Source organism: Onychomys torridus, chromosome 4 (genome assembly GCF_903995425.1).
Source record: "Onychomys torridus chromosome 4, mOncTor1.1, whole genome shotgun sequence".
Taxonomy (NCBI): domain Eukaryota; kingdom Metazoa; phylum Chordata; class Mammalia; order Rodentia; family Cricetidae; genus Onychomys; species Onychomys torridus.
In genome coordinates this window covers 125,171,726-125,190,982 of record NC_050446.1, presented here as the reverse complement: position 1 = coordinate 125,190,982, position 19,257 = coordinate 125,171,726, and the positions used below count along the sequence as shown (strand labels likewise).

Below are 19,257 nucleotides of genomic sequence, written 5' to 3'. Positions count from 1 at the left end.
CAGAATTCAGCATTTTAAGAGCACTTCACACAGTGGTTCTCAACCTTTCTAACACAGTGACCCTTTAATACAGTTCCTCAGGTTGTGCTGACCCTCAACCATAAAATTATTTTCATTGCTACCTCTTAACTATAATTTTGCTACTGTTATGAATCATAAAGTAAATAAATATCTGATAGGCAGGATCTCTGACATGTAAGCAATGTGAAAAGGTCATTTGACCACCAAAGGGGTCAAGACCCACAGGTTGAGAACCAATGACTTAGAGTATATCATGTCAGTTAGAGGCATAGCCAAGATACCATGTTCACTATAACTTTGACTTCAACCTATTCCATTCACAATATAAAGGAGTTGCTTGCCAAACAGTGGTGGCGCACACCTGTAATCCCAGCACTCGGGAGGCTGAGGCAGGCGGATCTCTGTGAGTTCAAGGCCAGCCTGGTCTCCAAATCGAGTTCCAGGAAAGGCGCAAAGCTACACAGAGAAACCCTGTCTCAAAAAACCAAAAAAAAAAAAAAAAAAAGAGTTGCTTATTAACTATTTATTAAATAGTACATAGTGTCAGATTCCCTTGAAAATGGAGTTATAGATGATTGCTAGGAATGGGAACCCTGGCCATCTGCAAAAGCAGGCAATGTACTTAATCGCTGAGCCATTTCACTAGTCCCACAGAATCAGTTTTCTACACAGCCGTTAACAATCAAAGTTGGCGTGTAAAATAAAACATGTAAGTGAGATGGACTTGGTGTACATGCCTTTAATCCTGGTAAAATCAAGTGAGTCAGAGGCCAGCCAGGTCTACTGGTCTACATAACAAGTTCCAGGTCAGTCAAGGCTACATAGTAAAGCTCTGTCTTGAAATCAAAAAAGTGAAGCCGGGCAGTGGTGGCACATGCCTTTAATCCCAGCCCTCGGGAGGCAGGAGCAGGTGGATCTCTGTGAGTTCTAGGACAGACTACAAAGCTACACAGAGAAACCCTGTTTCGGGGAGGGGGTTACCAAAGTGAAACAAAAACAGTTAAGAGAAAAAGGATGTTGCAAGGCCGCTCAATGAGCAAAGAAGCTTCTGCCCAGCAGACGACACAAGGTTAACTCAGGGACTCACATGGTGGAAACAGACTGACACCAGCAAGCTGTGCTCCAACCTCCACAGGCAGGCTGGGGCAAACACAAATACACACTCACCATTCAAAAAATTACATTATTTATTTATGTATGTATGTGTCTTTTCTAAACATTTTAAAACAGAGACCAACTACTATCTCTTTTCTTTTACCTGAATCTCACCTGATAAACTAACCCTGAAGCCAATAAGGCAGGCTCACACAAAAACTGGCCTTTTAGCTGGGCGGCAGTGGCGCACACCTTTAATCCCAGCACTCGGGAGGTAGAGGCAGATGAATTTCTGTGAGTTCAAGGTCAGCCTGGTCTACAGAACAAGATCCAGGACAGGCAGCAAAACTACACAGAGAAACAACAAAACAAAACCTGGCTTTTTAGGGCTGGTGAGAGCAATTAGTGTGTAAGGGCACTTGCTTCCAAGCCTCATGGCCTGAATTCGACCCCTGGGGCTGCCCATATGGTAAAAGAAAAGCACTCACTCCTATAGGTTGTTCTCCCTACACTCTCCAGTGTGCATGCACACAATAAAAGTAATTTTAAAAACAAAATGGTCCTGCTGGGTGGTGGTGGTGGTGCATGTCTTTAATCCCAGCACACAGGAGGCAGAGGCAGGCAGATCTTTGAGTTCTAGGCCAGCCTGGTCTACACAGCTACTTCTGAAAGGGCAGCCAATGTTACACAAAGAAACCCTGTCTCAAAACAAACCCAAAACCAAAATGGTCCCTTCATAGTGTCATGTGCTTAAACAATTATTAATTTGTTCAATCCCCATCAAACCATCCAAACCAGTTCTGTCCTCATCCCCATTTGACAGAAAATAAAAGATGGAGAGTGATGACCTGAGCAAGGCCACATGGCTACAGAGCAGCCAAGCCAAGATTCAACCCGAGATGGTACAGAGCAGAGGCCATGACTGTGCTGGCACTTGCGGAAGGGACTCCCCGTTGAAGCACTCTGGTTCTCCTCCCATTCTCCCCCACTGCAGTCTCGCCAGCCAATTCAGAGCAGACCAACTGCAGATTGGCTTGGCAACATGCTGACTTCCTAGGACACTCACCTTGAACATTGGCCTCACGTGGTCCAAGTGTGTGGCGCTGGTAAATGGAGCTTTGGCATGGCTCACGGCCTCCATCAGAGCTTTGGCCGTTTTCGCCATCTGTTCCATTTCCATGTTGTACAGCAGTCGCCGCTGCTTCTCACTAGCTACGTCTACAAAGAAGGAAGAACACATACAAAGTGCTTGTCATGTGCGAGGAACTGCCTCAAAAGCCTTACATGATTGACTCACACATCCCCCAATCAGCTTGAGAGCCTGTTACAAATATTATCATTTTACAGATGGGGATGATGAGGCAGACTGGTTAGGTGTCTGGGTATGAATGCCACACGGGGCTCTGAAGCCACAGAGCTGCGGTGTGGCTGGAGGAGTGAGGCTCTAGGTCCCGTGTTCTAGGCACTGCTCGTGAGCATCTCAGGCAGACACTTGACACCAGCACCAGCACTAATCAAGAGTTCCAGCCACAGCTGACACAACCATCATGTGTTAGTTGTGTGGAGCACTTTGGGGAGGATGATTTAACTCTTGGGGTATACACTGTGAGGTCCTTCTTGTTCCTAATTACAAATCTAGCAAGAGACAGACATCATAATTAATTTAATCACATTACTATTCAGGTGTCTAGATATGCTAATTAAATTTATCACCAGCAGTGTACTTAATCATGCTTTCTGGTGTACTAAAAGGCGAGCTGAGCCCCACTCCCAGACAAAGAACAACAAGCAACTAAGGCCTGCTCTGAGGAGAACCAGTCTCCTTGAGGGCTGAGGGGTCAGCTCTGAAATCATATACTTACAAGCAACATTAAATGGCCTCAGCAGGTTGTATTTATGTATTTGTACATATGTGTATATGTAACAATAACAATGAAAGAAAAAGAGGTCATGATCTGAGGGAATGAGGGGGGGACACAGGAGGGGATGGAAGGAGGAAAAGGAAGGGGAAAATGATGCAATTATATTCTAATGGAAGTGAGCGCTGATGGGCAAGTCTGCAGTAGGCAGGCCTTACTCTGCTTGGTAGATTTGGTTGCAATTGTGTGCTCTTTTGTCTCCTTCATTGCAATCTTCTTGCCTTCTATTTCTTCATAGATGCTAGACAGATACTCCTCTGGGAGGTCTTTACTATCATTGATGCCCCGGTTCATTTTAATATATTGTTCTTTTGTCATTTTATTCTTTACCTGAAATTTAAAAAAGAAAAACATTTTTAAAACACTGAAATGCCCAAACAAATTCAGCCATGTCTGTGGCTACAATACATGAATTACAGGGTATTTTACCTGAGGGCTGTGCAGGTCTGTAGTTAGCATAATAATGGAATATGCCAGGACATACGCAGTGTCAGCACTAGCAAACAGGGTTTGCCTGGAAGAAAAGAACCCAGATATCAAGCACGGCCACAGTGATGACAGCCAGGGAGAAAGTGGAGACACAGGCCACCAAAAACAGGCCTGCTCCACCAGGGAGAGTCCTACAGGCCGCAGGAATATATTATAAAAACTCAGCTGGTTATGGCAGAGCCACCACCTGAAGGGATCAAGGAATTCCTTCAGAGGAAGCCAAATTCCAAGGAGCCTTTGGTGTTATTTGGCTTGTTATATATCAGCTGTCTTCTGTTATGAAAATCATGTGTGCCTTCAATTGATTTTTTCCTAAGAATTGCTAACAGTGTGGACTGATCACTATTTGGACATATACATTCGAGGTATTTGGAGAATAAACCTCAGGAAAGACTTCCTTCCCTCAGGTCCATCCATTTCTTCTCCTTTTAGCACTGGAATCAGATATCTATCTCCCTTAGCCACATTCAAGGACTAACAAGAGTAACAGTCCAAACCACCACATAGTAAGTCTCCTGAATTAAGGTAAATTCTACAAGGAGACACACGTAGCTCGGACCCTCCTTTCTTATAGGCCTACTTAACTTTATAGATCTCTAATTCCTTACCTAACCAGTTCTAGGAATAATTAGATAACCTTCTGTGCTGACAGCTATGCACAGCCAGAACCCCAGTTCAAGCCTCCCTATAATTATTGTTAGTGGCAGCATCCGGCTAAGTCCATCCCCAGACGGAGGAAAGTAACTTATCAGAGATACCTCTGTATTCTCTAAGAACAGACCTAAGTGTCCAGACTACCTATTTGAGAAGGCCTGGCAGATGTGCTAATTAAGCTTAACTCTCTCCTTTCCAAAGTCTTATCTCTAGTTTTAGATCCACCCTTAACAATGAACTCAAAACTAAAGGATTCCAACTTACAGGTACAGCTAGCTGTGATGGAAGTTGCCTAGCAATGGAGCACATTTGTCAGAAATGGCAGGAGCAGATAGCTTGGAGAGATAGGGATCAAAGGGATAAAAGGGCAGTTTTATTTTCAGACGAGGACTAGACGGAGAAGAGAAAAGGGAATGAATGGAAGAACTAGATGAGTAATAACTGGAGAGGAACGTACTGAGATGGGGAAGAACTAGATTGAAGGGCTAGAAGAGAGTACTAGAGGAACGAGAGAGAAGATGAGAACAATAGCCAGATGGGGAAGAACAAGATAAGAAAGGAGATGGGAGAGGAACTAAGATGAGAGAATTAAGATAGAACTTTAGAGGATAGCAGAAAAATGTAGGAGAAATCAGGCAAGAAAGGAGTTAGGCATGAGAGCAGAATAGAAGCTGTGTAGAGAAAAAACTGACTCACAAGAATAAATGGACTAGGGAGTTTTTTGTATGGAGATTAATTTCCTACCATCAAAGATAATTATCATCTGGTTATAGATTCTTCCCAGACCCTGGGAGGGGACTATTGAGGGGCTGGACTCCCACAGTCTCCGATACTAGTGACCAAGAATCATCACCAAACAAGTAATTTTTCAAGTAATTTTTTAAAAAGACTTAAGGAGCATTGTGGGCTAGAATGATGGCAAACAAGCACGGGATGCCAGGAGATGCTCGCAAGTACCAAGTCTGCTAGAGACCATCCTGGAATAGTCGACTCCTTACCTTTTACATGTTAGGAGCTCCTTGTGCCTCCACTTGAGAGCATCAGCCCTGGCACAGAAGCACCACATAAATTCTTACTTGGAATTAGTTATTCACCGTTTCCATTACCTACTGTGGTACTTAACAGCAGAAGCACAAAGCAAAATATTCATATTGTTTAAAAGCATATGCCTGAGTTCTGACATTTTTGCCTTAGGCAAGGAAAGAAAGACAAAACCATGTGGACACTAAGCCACTGGTCTGTACAAACTGCCCCACTGGAAAAGAGAAATCCCAAGAATACAGCAAAGGGAGACTGATAGGGCCTGATCACTGACTAGACCAACAGAGCAGGGCCTCCAGGCTCATGGAGGACACTCTTAAAGTTAGCAACATACCACTCCATCTTCATATCAAGTTGTCATGTCTGTTAGGTCTGCTCTGCCAACCAGGCTGTCTCCTGGCCACACACTGGCAGGACTAGGACTAATTAATATGAAAATGGGACTGGCCTGGGACAAAACTGAGTAGTTCCCACAACACACTCATAGCACATTCAGACACTCAGAGCTGCACAGTGAAGGGAGGCCCATGAGGCCGAAGACAATTCAGACATCTTGGCTTGACTAGTTATTAGTTGACTAATTTTGGACTGGATTCTCAATCTTTCAGAGCCTCAGTTTCCTACCCATAACACAGATCTGCCACATTCAGCGTGATGAATAAGAGCAGGGATTAATGACACTTAGCCCCTTTCTAAGGTTTGGGTCAGGACACAAAGCAGTGGGTCTCACCAAGCTTCTCTATACAAACATGTCATTATATATTGTTCTCATGTCCCCGTGTGCCTGCCTCCTTCTGCAACGTCACCTGCATTCCATCATGCTTTCTACTTCTCACCCTAGTTAGGATCAAAACTTCTCCATTTCCTGTAAAAACAACAACTGACTATTAAGCAGCTACAATTAGGGCTGCCGAGATGGCTCAGCAGGTAAAGGTACTTGTGTTGATGAACTGAATTCAGCTCCCAGACAGATATCACCTAAGGCAGAAGGAGCGAACTGGTCCCAAAGTTGTCCTCTACCTTCCATGCCCAAGTCCTGGCACTTGTGCCCCTCCATATGCATCATTGTGCACACAAACACACAACAATAAAAAAAATTCAAACACCCAAGATAAAACCAAGTACTTGTAAGGTTTTATAATGTTACACAGCCATTTCTTTTTTTTTTTTTTTCTTTTTTTCTTCAATCAGCCAGTGTGTTTATTATCTTGAGGAAGATTCCAGCATGCTGGGGCCAACCTTTTTTCTTTTTGAATGCTGAATGCCGTTTATTGAAGGAGGGAGAAGGTCTTCAATACAGGCTTACAGCACAATGGGAGAACCCTGGAGGGCAGAAGTTCGCTACTGATGTTTTACAATCTTGCATCTAAGCTGTTAATGCCCAATATGCAGATAATGAACTTCCCTTAAGCATTCAGGAGGGTGGAACCCGGCAGGGAATTAGCATAGGGAGGATATCAAGGTCAAGGTCAGCAAGCAAGGCAACAGTTACCCAAAACAGAGGCCAGGGTCCTATAGGTCCCCCCCTTTTACTAAAAAATGAGCTTCTGACTTAGGTTTCGTGGGACGTCAGCAGGTCACCTTACCCGTCATGGAGATGCCTGCCCAGGCCACACAGGCGCTCTGTCTTAGGTTGGTGAGCGCCCCCCAGGCATTACCCATCTCTGAATACTCATTATCATACAGGCTCAATCAACACAGCCACTTCTATAGTTTATTATCAGCATGCAATCAACAAACCTCTGCCGTTCCACACTGCGAGCTGTTGGTTAGAGAAGAGGTACCACTCTCAAGTGAAGGAAGACTTGACCTTAGCTTTGTGAGCTGTTCCCTTCAATGCTGGATGTTGAACCTAAGGCCCTATGCAGCCAAGGCAAGTGCTCTACCACTGAGCTCTATCCTCAGCCCTTGTTTTTGTTTTAAGACAAAGGAGCTTAGGGTCACCTCCACTCACTTCCCTTGTCTCCACCTCTTAATGTCAGCATGCCCAGCTAGCCACGAGCTCCTAGGCAAGTTACTTAACCTCTCTGGTCCCCAACCTCCTTGTCTGTAGTATAGGAACACAAATAAGGTTGCTACAAATTTCTTTCCTCTCCCCTACCTCCCTGCCCCTCCTACTTGTGTCCCCTCCCTTACTGGGACCAAACCCAGCCCAGGGCTCCATGAATGCTTTGCTCACTCTCCTCCACTGAACTCCATCTCCATCTATGTTTTTGGTTCTTTTATTTCCTTTAAACCTGGTATCTGGAATAGAACCCAGGGCTCCACACATGCTGAGCAAGGGCTCCACTACTGACCTCTGCCTGCTTAGCAGAGCCTGACTCTTAGTGAACAGACACATTAGTGTCTTAGCAGAATTGCAATGATTAAACCCAAACCTCAAGTCAAGATAAGAAGTAGTAGTTGTCACACCGCTCACCCTTGGTTACACTCTATGTATCGTGCGGCAAACTTCTCCATTAACCGATCAATCTTCTGCGCTTCCCCAGGCAGGCGGAAGCCTTCCAGGAATGTCCTCAGGGCTGAGACGAATTCTTTTTCACAGAAGTCCAGTTGGTCCACATAAGCATACATCACCTCTTTGTTGAACCTAGTGCTATCGCCCAGAAATTCGCCCACCTGGGTCTGAAAAACACAGATGCAATCCCATCTAGAAACTGATGGGGTGATGGCTGTGGTGGTGGTGGTGGCTGGAACATAAAGGCCCTCAAGTGCCCATAGCAGCTGACTGCTTGGAAGCAGGTAAAGACTGCCCCTGCTTCCATATGGAGGACAGCTTGTCAGAGAGAGGGGAAGAAGAGGAGAGCCATGAGGCTTAAAGATGGAGGGGCAAGAGACATACTCAGCCAGAGAATAACTTCTAGTTATTCCAAAGGGCCACTTTGGACTCTGACACTGGCCCCCAAACAAGCAACTGTGGGTCAAAGCAGAGCCTGTTCTCATCAAGGAATGCTATACAGTGCCAGAGGAGGACAAGACCACAGGAGCCAGGATGCAAAGCAGTTTGTACTCAGGGCCATCCAAGCTGGAGGTATAAGCCAGTGAGATGCAGTATCAGCCCACAGGGTCACATGCTGTGCCAAGCCCCGACTTACAGAATCCAGCCGCTCCTCCTGGTGCAGAAACTGGGCAATGTCCTCTACGTCTGTTCCCAGCATGCCTTGCTCTTGGAGAAACTGGATTCCCCGCTTGGGCTTCTTATTGAAGCTGTATCAAGAGGAGAGGAGACAGAACACAGGTGGCCGACTTCAAGCTCTGAAGCAGAGAGAAAGCTAGCAGCGATAAAGCAACTGGCCCACAGCTTTCCTAAATTCTACCAGTTTTTTCATTTGTGTTTATTAATTACTTATTCACATGTGTGCACATGTGATCAAGTATGGACTTGGTCCTCTACAACCTTATCATCAAGCTGGATGGCAAGCACCTTCACCCACTCAGCCATCTCAACAGCCTTGTTCTGGTTTTGTTTTAGTTTTTTTTTTTTTTTTTTTAAAACAGAATCTCACTTTGCAGCCCAGGCTGGCTTCAAATTCACAGAAATCCACCTGCCTCTGCCTCTGCTAGGATTAAAGGCGTCTGTCAATAAACTTGGTCTTGTATTTTGTTTTCTGAGACAAAGTCCTCAATATGCGACCCAGGCTGGCCTTGACCCCACAGAAACCCTCCTGTCTAAACCTCCTGAGTACTGAGACCACAGTGAACCACTACATCTTAACAGCTATTAATTTTTTCCCCTGCAACTGCAGACTTAGCTACCCGTTAACCAAGTCACTCTCCCATCTTTAACAGAACCCTGGGCACTGAGCTGTGCACAGAGCCATCAGAAATACAGGACAGTAGTAACACAAAGTTCAAGCCACTAGAGAGACAGCAGCAAGTATGGGGACTTCTGACTCGATAAGGGTGTGCTCCTTCTGCCTTCTCCCCCTTCTTCTAGCATCTACTTGTGATGGCTGGTGCTGCTGTAGTCCGACATCATGGATGAGTCACAGATGTCCAGAAGACCCATCATAACAGCCACAAACTGTCACTCTGGCCCACACATCCTTTGCTAAGTAGGTACTAGACATTTACTTTATGCTTTTTAGTAAGGAAGGCAAAACTAATTAATGGGTAAGTTCATTTTGCCAAGTCATTGCATGGGAGAGGGACAAACACAAATAGGCAAGGGACATGAAGACACAGATGGATAAGGACAGGAAAATCTGAACTTATTTAGTCAGCATGGCTATGGGAGGCCTCGTTGAAGAAGAAATAGTGCCCCGTGTCTGAGGGATTAAAACGAACAAAGAGCACTAAGAGAACAAGGAGAGCTCTTCACCATGGTGACCAGGGGACTAAAAAACAGGCCATGTGTGCCAGTGTGCTGCCAGGAGATGAGGAGAGGGAGGGTGGGAGGCCCAAGCAGGATCAGCTCATGGCACAGAGCAGGAAGCAGGGGAGGGTGAGGCTTACTTTATGTTTTTCAAGTTCAACTATCACACCACTGTTCTCTTTGCAGTGAACCCAATAACAACTGTTATTTTAGTTGCCATGGGAAAAACAAAGCACCCCAGGGATGGTGAGGCAGGAACACAGGGCTTAGCACTTCCATTCAAAGCCTGAGTGCTTCGCTTCAACTGTTAAAGGGAGCTTGCTCATTCAAAGGTAAATAGCACACAAGATGATGTGCTAAAGTGCATAAGAGACTAGAAGAAACAAAGACTGAGCAATTACCACAAGGACGGTGTCACCATGATGTGGAGAATGCTCTTAAGTTTCAAACGTGTGATTAAGAATGGTGATTCGGAGAGGGGGGGATGAGGGGAAGGTGGGGGCGGGAGGGGAGAGGACAGGGGAACCCATGGCTGATGTGTAAAATTAAAACACAAATATAATAATAATAATAAAAATAAATAATAAATTAAAAAAAAAGAATGGTGATGCTACAAACTACAAATGGTTCAGAAAACCTACACAAGGCTAAAGCGAAAACAGTGAACCCTGAGCTTTCTGCTCAGGGAATAGACAGTGGCTTCTTCCAGGTGCTTTTTGTTGGTTTTATTTTGTAATTTCTTTTTGAGATTTTATTTACTGTTATTTTACGTGTATGAGGTTTTGCCTGCATTTTTGTCTAAAAGCCACCTGTGTGTAGTATTCCTCATAGGCCAGAAGAGGGCAGGAGACCCTCTGGGATGAGAGTTAACAGATGGTTGTGAGCTGCCACATAAGTGTGAACACTGAACCTGTGTCCTCTCGATGAACAGCTCTTAACCAATGAGCTATCTCTCCAGCCCAGCAGCCACACTCACAGCTCGATGCCATGCTCAATGATTTCCTTCTGTTGTTTGATGACCTCAAACTGCTCTGGATCGTCCTGAATGGTTGTCTGGGTTCCCGAGGACACTGTGGACTCCACTGATGTCACACTGCACCGTCTTGCCATGTCAAGGCCTTTTCCATCTCCCATTTCCTGATCTGGGAGCCGCTCCTGACCTGCAGGGACATAAAGCCAACTAAGCAGATGGAACAAGTGTGACGGAGCAAGCTCCGGCTTCGGTGCTCTTTGTCAGACCTACCAGAGGTTTGCATCCAAAGGGGCACAGGTGCCAAGCCTGTCACTTTAAATACTTTCCTCAGCATGACACAGAAATTCAGTTAACATAGAACTCAAACTAATTCTAAAATTCACAAGTAAAGAAAATGCAAAAGCAAGACACTTGATAAAAAACATAAGGACTTGCCTTACCAAAATCCAAACTTCCACCACTCTACATAATTCAGGAATATGGAGTCTACGAAAGCATGGACAAACAAACAGAAGAGAACAGGAAGACTCAGCAAAATTCTCTGGACCCATGCCTGACTCGGGGCAGTGGCAGGAATGAGTCAAGAATGGAGGCCCAGTAGGGCCAGGTCATGGCACACAAGGGGAAGCCTGCAATGTCTTCATGAAACTCCAGCTCCAGAGTCAGATGCCTCTTCTGGGCTTCTTGGGCACCTGAACTTGTGTGCAATACTCATACACAGACACACATATACATAATTTTTTTAAGTAGGGCTGGAGAGATGGCTCAGCAGTTAAGAGCACTTACTGCTCTTCCAGAGGACCCAAGTTTGAGTCTCACATCAAATAGCTCACTCCAGTTCAGGGGATCTGGCCTCCTCGGTCACCCACACACATATGGCATACACACATAGAAAACAAAAACAAATCCTTAAAAATAAATAAATGAAATAAAATAAATCCTTCTGGTTGAGCAGCTTGGTGGTAAGTCACTTTACTAGTAGGCATGAGACTCTAGGTTCAATCTTCAGTACTACAAAACGCAAAAGGCCTTTCTCCCTTAAGGGCTTTTGTCAGAGTATCTTCTCACAGCTGCAGGAAAATAAATGAACACTCCCAACATCCCATATGTATTTAAAACACAAGCCTTACAGTAACTGCAGGCATTTAGGAAACACAACAACTCTTTGACACAATTCCAGAATAACATATCCCACAGTGGGAAGCTGGATCTGAAGGGAGGAGTCGCTCACGTTGCTCACTCACCCAGGGTGGCCTGGTGGTTGGGATTCACATACAGATCCTTGCTCCATTCCACCATGCACTTGAGAATGGACACAAGACACTCTAAGCCTTTCTTCCTCAGACTGAGCTCCTAGAGGCCCAAAGTGAAAAGTACAGAGTCTTAACACACTTTACAATGAGCATTCTTGGGCTCTTGGCAGTCCTGTGAGGCTTGCAGGTAATCACTAACAATCAGTACTACTACAGACAGAACCCAGGGAAGTATAAACAACAGACACGTGTTAATGGTGCATCAAAAACCCTAGTCATCCCTGATAGTGTCATCACTGTAAGCATTCAAATATGACCTGTGTGACTTTGTAAGTGCAAATGGTTAGCTGTATCTTTTAAAAATTGTCTCTGTGTGCATGCATGAACATGTACATATGTGCACACTTGTGGATACCAGAAGACAATTCAAGTATCATTCTCAGAAATGCCATTCACCTCCTTTGGGTCTCTCATTAGCCTGTAGCTCTAGACTAGCTGGTCAGCAAACTCCAGGGATCCACCTGTCTCCACCTCCATAGCATAGTGGGGTTATAACTGCATGACATCATGACCAGCTTTGTACATGAAGTCTGGGGATCAAACACAGGTCTTCATGCTTTCCAGGCAGCACTTTACCAACTGTGCTATCTTACCAGCCCCATTAACTGAAGGGCTGGAGAGATGCCTATGTAGTTAAGAGTATTTGCTGTGCAATCACGAGAACCAGAGTTTGGACTTCAGTACCCAGTAACAAGCTGGGTGACCAGCTCATGCCTGAAACCCTGGCTTTGTTAGGGGCAAGACAACAGGCTTGCTGGAGATGCTGGCTTCCTGCCTAGACAAAAAAATAAGAGCTGCAGCTTCAGGGAGACCCTACCTCAAAGGAATAGGCAGAGTGTGATGAAGGAAGGAAGAAAGGAAGAAAGGCAGGTAGACAGGCAGGCAGGCTGGCTGGCTCGATTCATTGCTTGTGGAATGAAATACTATCAAGTAAAATAAAATCTGATATTTTAAATAACGAAGTATTAACCTGTGATCTACAAAAAAAAATCAATTATTTAGCACATGAATTTAGTACATAATTCTGGATAGAACACATACCCTAAATATCAACAACTGTATTTCATTTTAAGGTACACTACAGATAAATAAGGATTTTTATTTTAAATTTTATTTAAATAGGGTTTTTGGTTTTTGAGATAGGGTCTCAATATCTAGACCAGGCCTGCTTGGAAATGCTGAACCTCCTGCCTCAGCATCCTGAGTGCTGGAATTATAGGCCTATGCCACCACACCTGCTACAGAAGTAGAATTTCTTACACTTAAAGCTCCTACTTTAGACTCACAACACTTTAGGTGGCACAAACCTTCCTGTGGCCCTACGGACCTAAGGCTCAGGCCTTCCCACAGGAAGAAGCCCAGATGCCAGATTCTGCATATGCCACTCAGAGACTGAGAACTGCCTTTCCCTGAGGGCACTATAATCTGCAGCCTATCAGCTGACAACTCTCTTCTTCAATGTCATTTCATGACAACAGAAGCCATGTGTCTGTGTCTTCTGTTCCCTAAGGAACCCAGTGACAGCTGTATGATGGTACTTTCCGATGCTTATTTCAATGAGCAAACTTCAAAGACAACCATGCACCTTGGTGTTTTTACCTGTAGAGGCGTCATCCCCAGCTCATGTCCACTTCTTCCCTGAGCGATTTTGGATAAATCATTTACTAGACGCTCGAAAATGTTAGCAGCATTTAAGTCACAGTCATAGTTGACATAAATATCCACAACACACTGGGCATCTTGGAAAATAACATACACATATTAGAAATCTGGATCGAAGGTAAATGATACATTTTTTAATGTTTACTGTCATTTTTCAATGCTGTCAGGATGGGTATTGAACCCAAGGCTTTATGCATACTGTACAAGAACTCTATCACTAAGCCTAGTTATGCTTTCTTTGCTAAAAATATACTCCAGAAGTTTGTCTGAGGTGCTCACACCTTACACAGGAAATACATGTCAGAAGCATGGGAGTAGGGTAGTCTACTGTTCTTAGGCCTGCCCACTTCTGTACTACCTGCTCCTAGGCACTCCATTTCACCTTGTAAAAGTTCAGTTTCCTCATAAGAAAAGGGGCTAAAAGGGCTAGATTGAGGAGTCACTCAGAGGTAGTGTTTGCCTATCTGCAGAGCCCTAGAATGGCAGACGATCCATTTAAATTTACCTCAGGCCCAGAGGGCAGAAGCACCAAAACCAATCTGCCATGATTAGTAAGTTTCTGGAATTTATAAAGCTTGGTGCTAACATCAAAAGCCCCGGCACAGCAGCTTGAGTCGGTTATCCAAGAGAGGCGAGGCTGGGCCTTTCTTGGTCAGTGGGAATGAACCCCACCCCCTTTTTAAGATTAAAAAGTATATATTTTGCTGGCAGTAGTGGCATATGCCTTTAATCCTGGCACTCAGGAAGCAGCACAGGCTGATGTCTGAAGTCAAGCCCAGCCTGGTCTACAGAGTGAGTTCCAAGACAGCCAGGGCTACACAGAGAAACCGTGTCTTTGAAACCCCCACCCCAAAATATATATTTTTTATTCATTTTTTTAAAAGTATGTGTAAACTGGGTGTGGTGGTACACACTTTAAACCCCAGCACTAAGGAGGCAGAGGCAAGGGGATCTCTATGAGTTTGAGGCCAGCCTGGGCTACATAAGTAAGACTCTGTCTCAAAAGGGGAAAAAAATGTGTATATGTTGGTTTGAAGGTTTATGCACATGAGTGCAGTGCCTAAAGAGGCCAGAAGAGGGTGTCAGATCCCCTGGAGCTGGAGTTACAGGCAGTGGTGAGGCACCTGATGTGGGTGCTGGGAACCAAACTTGGGTCCTCTATAAGAGCAGGAAGGGCTCTTAACAGCTGAGCCATCACTCCAGACCAGTGAATGGACTCTTTAATGGAAGGATTTTCTCAATCATTCATTAAAATACTACAAAGAGGAACTGAAGATCTTGATTTGCACTTGGCAGACAAAAGCTTTGGAAATTGTTGAGTGTCCCCGGGTGAACGTACCTGCACAAATCCTGGTCAGGGTCTGAATGACCATCCAACGGTGCTCGAAAGAACTTGTGGATGTTTCTAGAATGTTCAGGAAAATCTCTTTGAAAAAGACCTGTGTGGCATGAAGACAAGGGAGGAGCAATGAGCAGTCTCCATTTAGGACTCAACATGCCAACAACTTAGGGCCAGGCAGCTCTTACACTATGGGAGGCAGCCCTGGGCAGAGGGCAAAGCAGGGCACACACTTGCTGAGGGACATGGGAGCACAGCCTAGTTGGTGGACACTGAGCAGGGGCTCTACCCAGAGATGAGGGGCTAGGACAGGGCCCACATATGTTGTGATTTAAGAAATACTAAAAATTTATATGTATGCAATATAATGTTTCAATCTGACAACTAATTCAAATTATTTCAGACAATTTGAGCCCAGAGACATTGGGGGTGGGGGTGGGATCTCATCTGAGAACACAGACCATGACCTTAAATCTCTGGTGAACAGAACTTTTCTGACAAGGTCTTCCCACTCACTCAGAAGTCCACGAGGAGGCTAGCTAGTAAAAAGGGTACCTTACTTTGGTGGCTAGACCACCAGCAGCTTACTTGCTTGCTTTTGGAGACAGGGTGTCATGTAGCCCAGGCTGGTCCCAAGTGAACTACATAGCCTGAGCTGTCCTTGATCTCCTGATTGTTCTGCTTCTAGCTCATGAGTGCTAGGATTACAGGCATGTGTCATCTTATCTGGCATTAATGCCCCCAAATAAAAACACTAACTGGAGGATGTACCTCTATCTGCATTTTCAAGTGCATCTTGAAGTTTGAGAGAAGAGTAAGAAAAATAGCGAGTGAGAGCTCGAAGACATCAGGCACTGAGGACACGCCATTCTTGGACAGGGCCACGCACAGGTACTGCTTAATGGCAGTGACAAACATCTCGTGGCTCCTGAAGACTGGGCCAGCGTTCTGCAGCACAGAGAGCAGCAGCTGCAGGGAAACCACCTTGGAACGCAGCTCATGGGACCTGCAAAGGCAAAGATAGTGGTGGTGTGCTAGTGGAAGGGATGTTAGACAGGAGGTTGCTTTTTGTTTTGTTTTGAGATAGGTTCTCACTGTGTACAGCTGACCTGGAACTTGTGACCCTGCCTCTGCTTGCCAAATATTGGGCACAGACCCAGTGTTTCTTGAAAAGCCTTTGATCTTTTACCAGCTACTGAGTGACCAAGGATGACCTTTAACTCCTGACCTTCCTGCCTCCCAAGGACAGGTATTAGAGGAATGCATACCATGCCCAGCCAAGCAGAACCTCCTGAGACCAATGATTTAAGAATTAGGAACAGGACCTCTATGCCAATAGGATGAAGGCAGAGAGCGTGAGGTAGGTTGTTCAGAACTTGCAGGCCCTTTGAGAACAAGACTGACCAACTCCTTCCTACTCCTTTTTGTCTGTTCCCAACACAAAGTGGATAACAAGCAGAACAAGGTGAGAGTTAATTCTGGAGAGCCAGCTCTAGGCTGGATCCCTGCATGCAATGACTTCACAATATTCTCCTGGAGATTCAGCTCCATACTCTTCACTCTCCATCTGCCACCAAGACAGGGCTGTGATAACACTATCAACTTCCCGGGATCTAGAATCGCCTAGGAGATAAACCTCTAAGCATGACTACAAGTGGTTTAGATTAAGTTAATTAAGGGGAAGACTGGCCCTTAAAATGGGTGGTGCCAGTGTGGAAAAAAAAAAAAAATGGGTGGTGCCATTTCATGGGCCAGGGACCCAGACTGCATAGAAAGGAGGGAGGGGCCAAGCACCAGACCGTCATTCTCTTCTTCCTGACGGTGGATGCAAAGTGACCAGCTGCCTACTACAGCTCCTGCTGCCATGCCGCATCCACATGCCCCGCCCACCTCCTGTGATGAACTGGACCCTCAAACTGTGAGCCAATAACTCTTCAGTGTCTTGTCAGGACTGTTGTCACAGCAATTAGAAAGTACCCAGTATGGGGTTCTTGATTCCCCAGTCTCACAGACCCCTCACCACTATCCCAAGGCAAGGGGGTTAAGAAACTGAAAATTCACCAGTTACAGTGGTGCACATTTTTAATCCCAGCACTTGGATAACACAAGCAGTTGGATCTCCATGAGTTAACAGGCTAGCCTGGTCTACATAGCAAATTTCAGGCTAGTCAGGGCTACAAGGTGAGACGTGCCTCAAAAAATAAGCAAACAGGTGGTGGTGCACGCCTGCAATCCCAGCACTTGGGAGGCAGAGGCATGTGGATCTCTGTGAGTTCAAGGCCAGCCTGGTCTCCAAAGCGAGTTCCAAGACAGCCTCCAAAGCTACAGAGAAACCCTGTCTCAAAAAACAAAACAAAACAAACAACAACAAAAAGAGCACTGGGGCCAGTTGTGGTGGCACAAGCCAGTAGGATTTGCTGACAGGAAAATCACAAGTTCAAGGCCACATAGGCTACACATTTAAAAAAAAAAAAGCTGGGCAGTGGTGGTGCATACCTTTAATCCCAGCACTCGAGAGGGAGAGGCAGGCGGATCTCTGTGAGTTCGAGGCCAGCCTGGGCTACAGAGGGAGATCCAGGACAGGCTCCAAAGCTACACAGAGAAACCCTGTCTCAAAAAAAAAAAAAAAAGAGCCCTAGGGAGATGGCTCAGTGGCTAAGCATAGGAGTCTTGCTGCTTTGAAGACTTGAAGACTCAGGTTCCATTCCCAGCACCCACATGGCAGCTCACAATCATATGTACCTCCAGTTCCAGGGAATCTGGCACTGTCTTCTGATTTCCAAGGTCACCAGGCACACACCTGGTACACATACATACATGTAGGCCAAACACTTATACACATAACATAAAATCAATAAATCTTCAGGGCTGGAGAGATGGCTCAGAAGTTAAAAACACTTGTTTTCAACATACAAACCAAGAGCAAATCTGGGTAAGACTCTGGATAGTGGAGGCATGGCAGGGAAGTGGGGGTGTGCAGGAACTGCTTGGGTCTAGAAAGCTGTAAAACCATCCCACACCAACACTGTAGGACCAGGGGAAGACAAAATGCAGAACACAAGCTCCCAGTTCACGGGCTAGGAGGTGGCCATAGTTGCTGTGAGCTTACTTTGGATCTGGGGGTCCTTCGCCAAGAGGTTTCATGGACAGCTTGCACAAGGAGCGAAACACCAGGAAGGCGTCCTTCTGTAGAATGTGAGAGAACCTAGCAGTCACTTGATGTCCTTGAACATCTGGTTCCTACAGTGAGAAACAAAGCGAAATCCAAGAAGAAAGGAAATTACATCATAGAAACCTACATTCCTGTATTTATTCAACTGGGACGTGGGGAGAGGAGGGAGACACAAAATAGATGTCATGGTTGTGTCATCAGAGCAACTGTAAAACTTTGTCATTTATTCTTTAAAGTCTGTGTGAAGCTGGTGGCAGCAGTGGTGGTGGCACACGCCTTTAATCCCAGCACTCAGGAGGCAGAGCCAGGCGGATCCCTGTGAGTTCGAGGCCAGCCTGGTCTACAGAGCTAGTCCAGGACAGGCTCCAAAGCTACACAGAGAAACCCTGTCTTGAAAAAACAAAAAACAAAAAGTCTGTGTGAAGCCAGATATAGACACACACTTGTCATCCCGACATTGGGAATGGAGGCTGAGGATCAGGAGTGCAAGTTCCTCCTCAGCTACACAGTGAGCGGAGTTCAGATGGAGCTGTTTAACAACTGTCTCAGCAAACAAAAAACACCCAGCCAGGCGGTGGTGGCACACATCTTTAATCCCAACACTAGGTAGGCAGAGGTACGTGGATCTCTATGAGTTCAAGGCTAGTCTGGTCTACAGAGCCAGTTCCAGGACAGCCAAGGCTACACAGAGAAACCCTGTCTTGGAAAACAACAACAAAAACCAAAAACCAAAAGAATTCTGAAGCAAAGTGATTGGGGAAAAATGACATGCATTTCAAAATCAACTTAAAAATATTACATTTTGCTAGGTGTGGTAGTACACACCTTTAATCCCAGCATTGAGAGGCAGAGGCAGGCAGAGCTCTGACTTCAAGGCTAGCTACATAGTAAGTTCCACACCAGCCAGGGATATCAGATCCTGCCTCAAAAATTAAGTAAATAAGTAAGTAAGTAAGTACATACATACATACATACATACATACATACATACATACATACATTTAGAGGATAGAGAGAGGTGGCTCATTGGTTAAAAGAACGTAATGCTTTTCAGAGGACCAGGGCTTGATTCCCAGGACCAACATGGAGGTACACAACCATCTGTAACTCTAATCCTAGGGAATCTATACCCTCTTCTGCCCTCCCCAGGCACCAGGCCATGCATGTGCTGTTCAGACATTCAGGTAGGAAAAACACTCATACACATATAAATAGACTTAAAAAACTACATTTAAGCAAATATTTACAACATATAACAAAGGTC

The 19,257-nt window shown here is 45.2% G+C and overlaps 1 protein-coding gene across 2 annotated transcripts in view; it reads right to left on the bottom strand.

The window, feature by feature from the left end:
- Positions 1 to 19,257, bottom strand: part of Arfgef2 (ADP ribosylation factor guanine nucleotide exchange factor 2) — an 86,333-nt gene that overhangs the window by 33,544 nt on the left and 33,532 nt on the right. For both annotated transcript variants that reach the window (XM_036183380.1, XM_036183381.1), the window contains exons 9-19: positions 17,931 to 18,061; positions 15,593 to 15,827; positions 14,822 to 14,921; positions 13,420 to 13,559; positions 11,752 to 11,860; positions 10,511 to 10,694; positions 8,315 to 8,426; positions 7,639 to 7,844; positions 3,465 to 3,549; positions 3,194 to 3,365; positions 2,183 to 2,334 (exon numbers count right to left, since the gene is read on the bottom strand). In XM_036183380.1, coding sequence (XP_036039273.1) covers positions 2,183 to 2,334; positions 3,194 to 3,365; positions 3,465 to 3,549; positions 7,639 to 7,844; positions 8,315 to 8,426; positions 10,511 to 10,694; positions 11,752 to 11,860; positions 13,420 to 13,559; positions 14,822 to 14,921; positions 15,593 to 15,827; positions 17,931 to 18,061 — 1,626 coding nt within the window. The remainder of the gene's footprint in view (positions 1 to 2,182; positions 2,335 to 3,193; positions 3,366 to 3,464; positions 3,550 to 7,638; positions 7,845 to 8,314; positions 8,427 to 10,510; positions 10,695 to 11,751; positions 11,861 to 13,419; positions 13,560 to 14,821; positions 14,922 to 15,592; positions 15,828 to 17,930; positions 18,062 to 19,257) is intronic.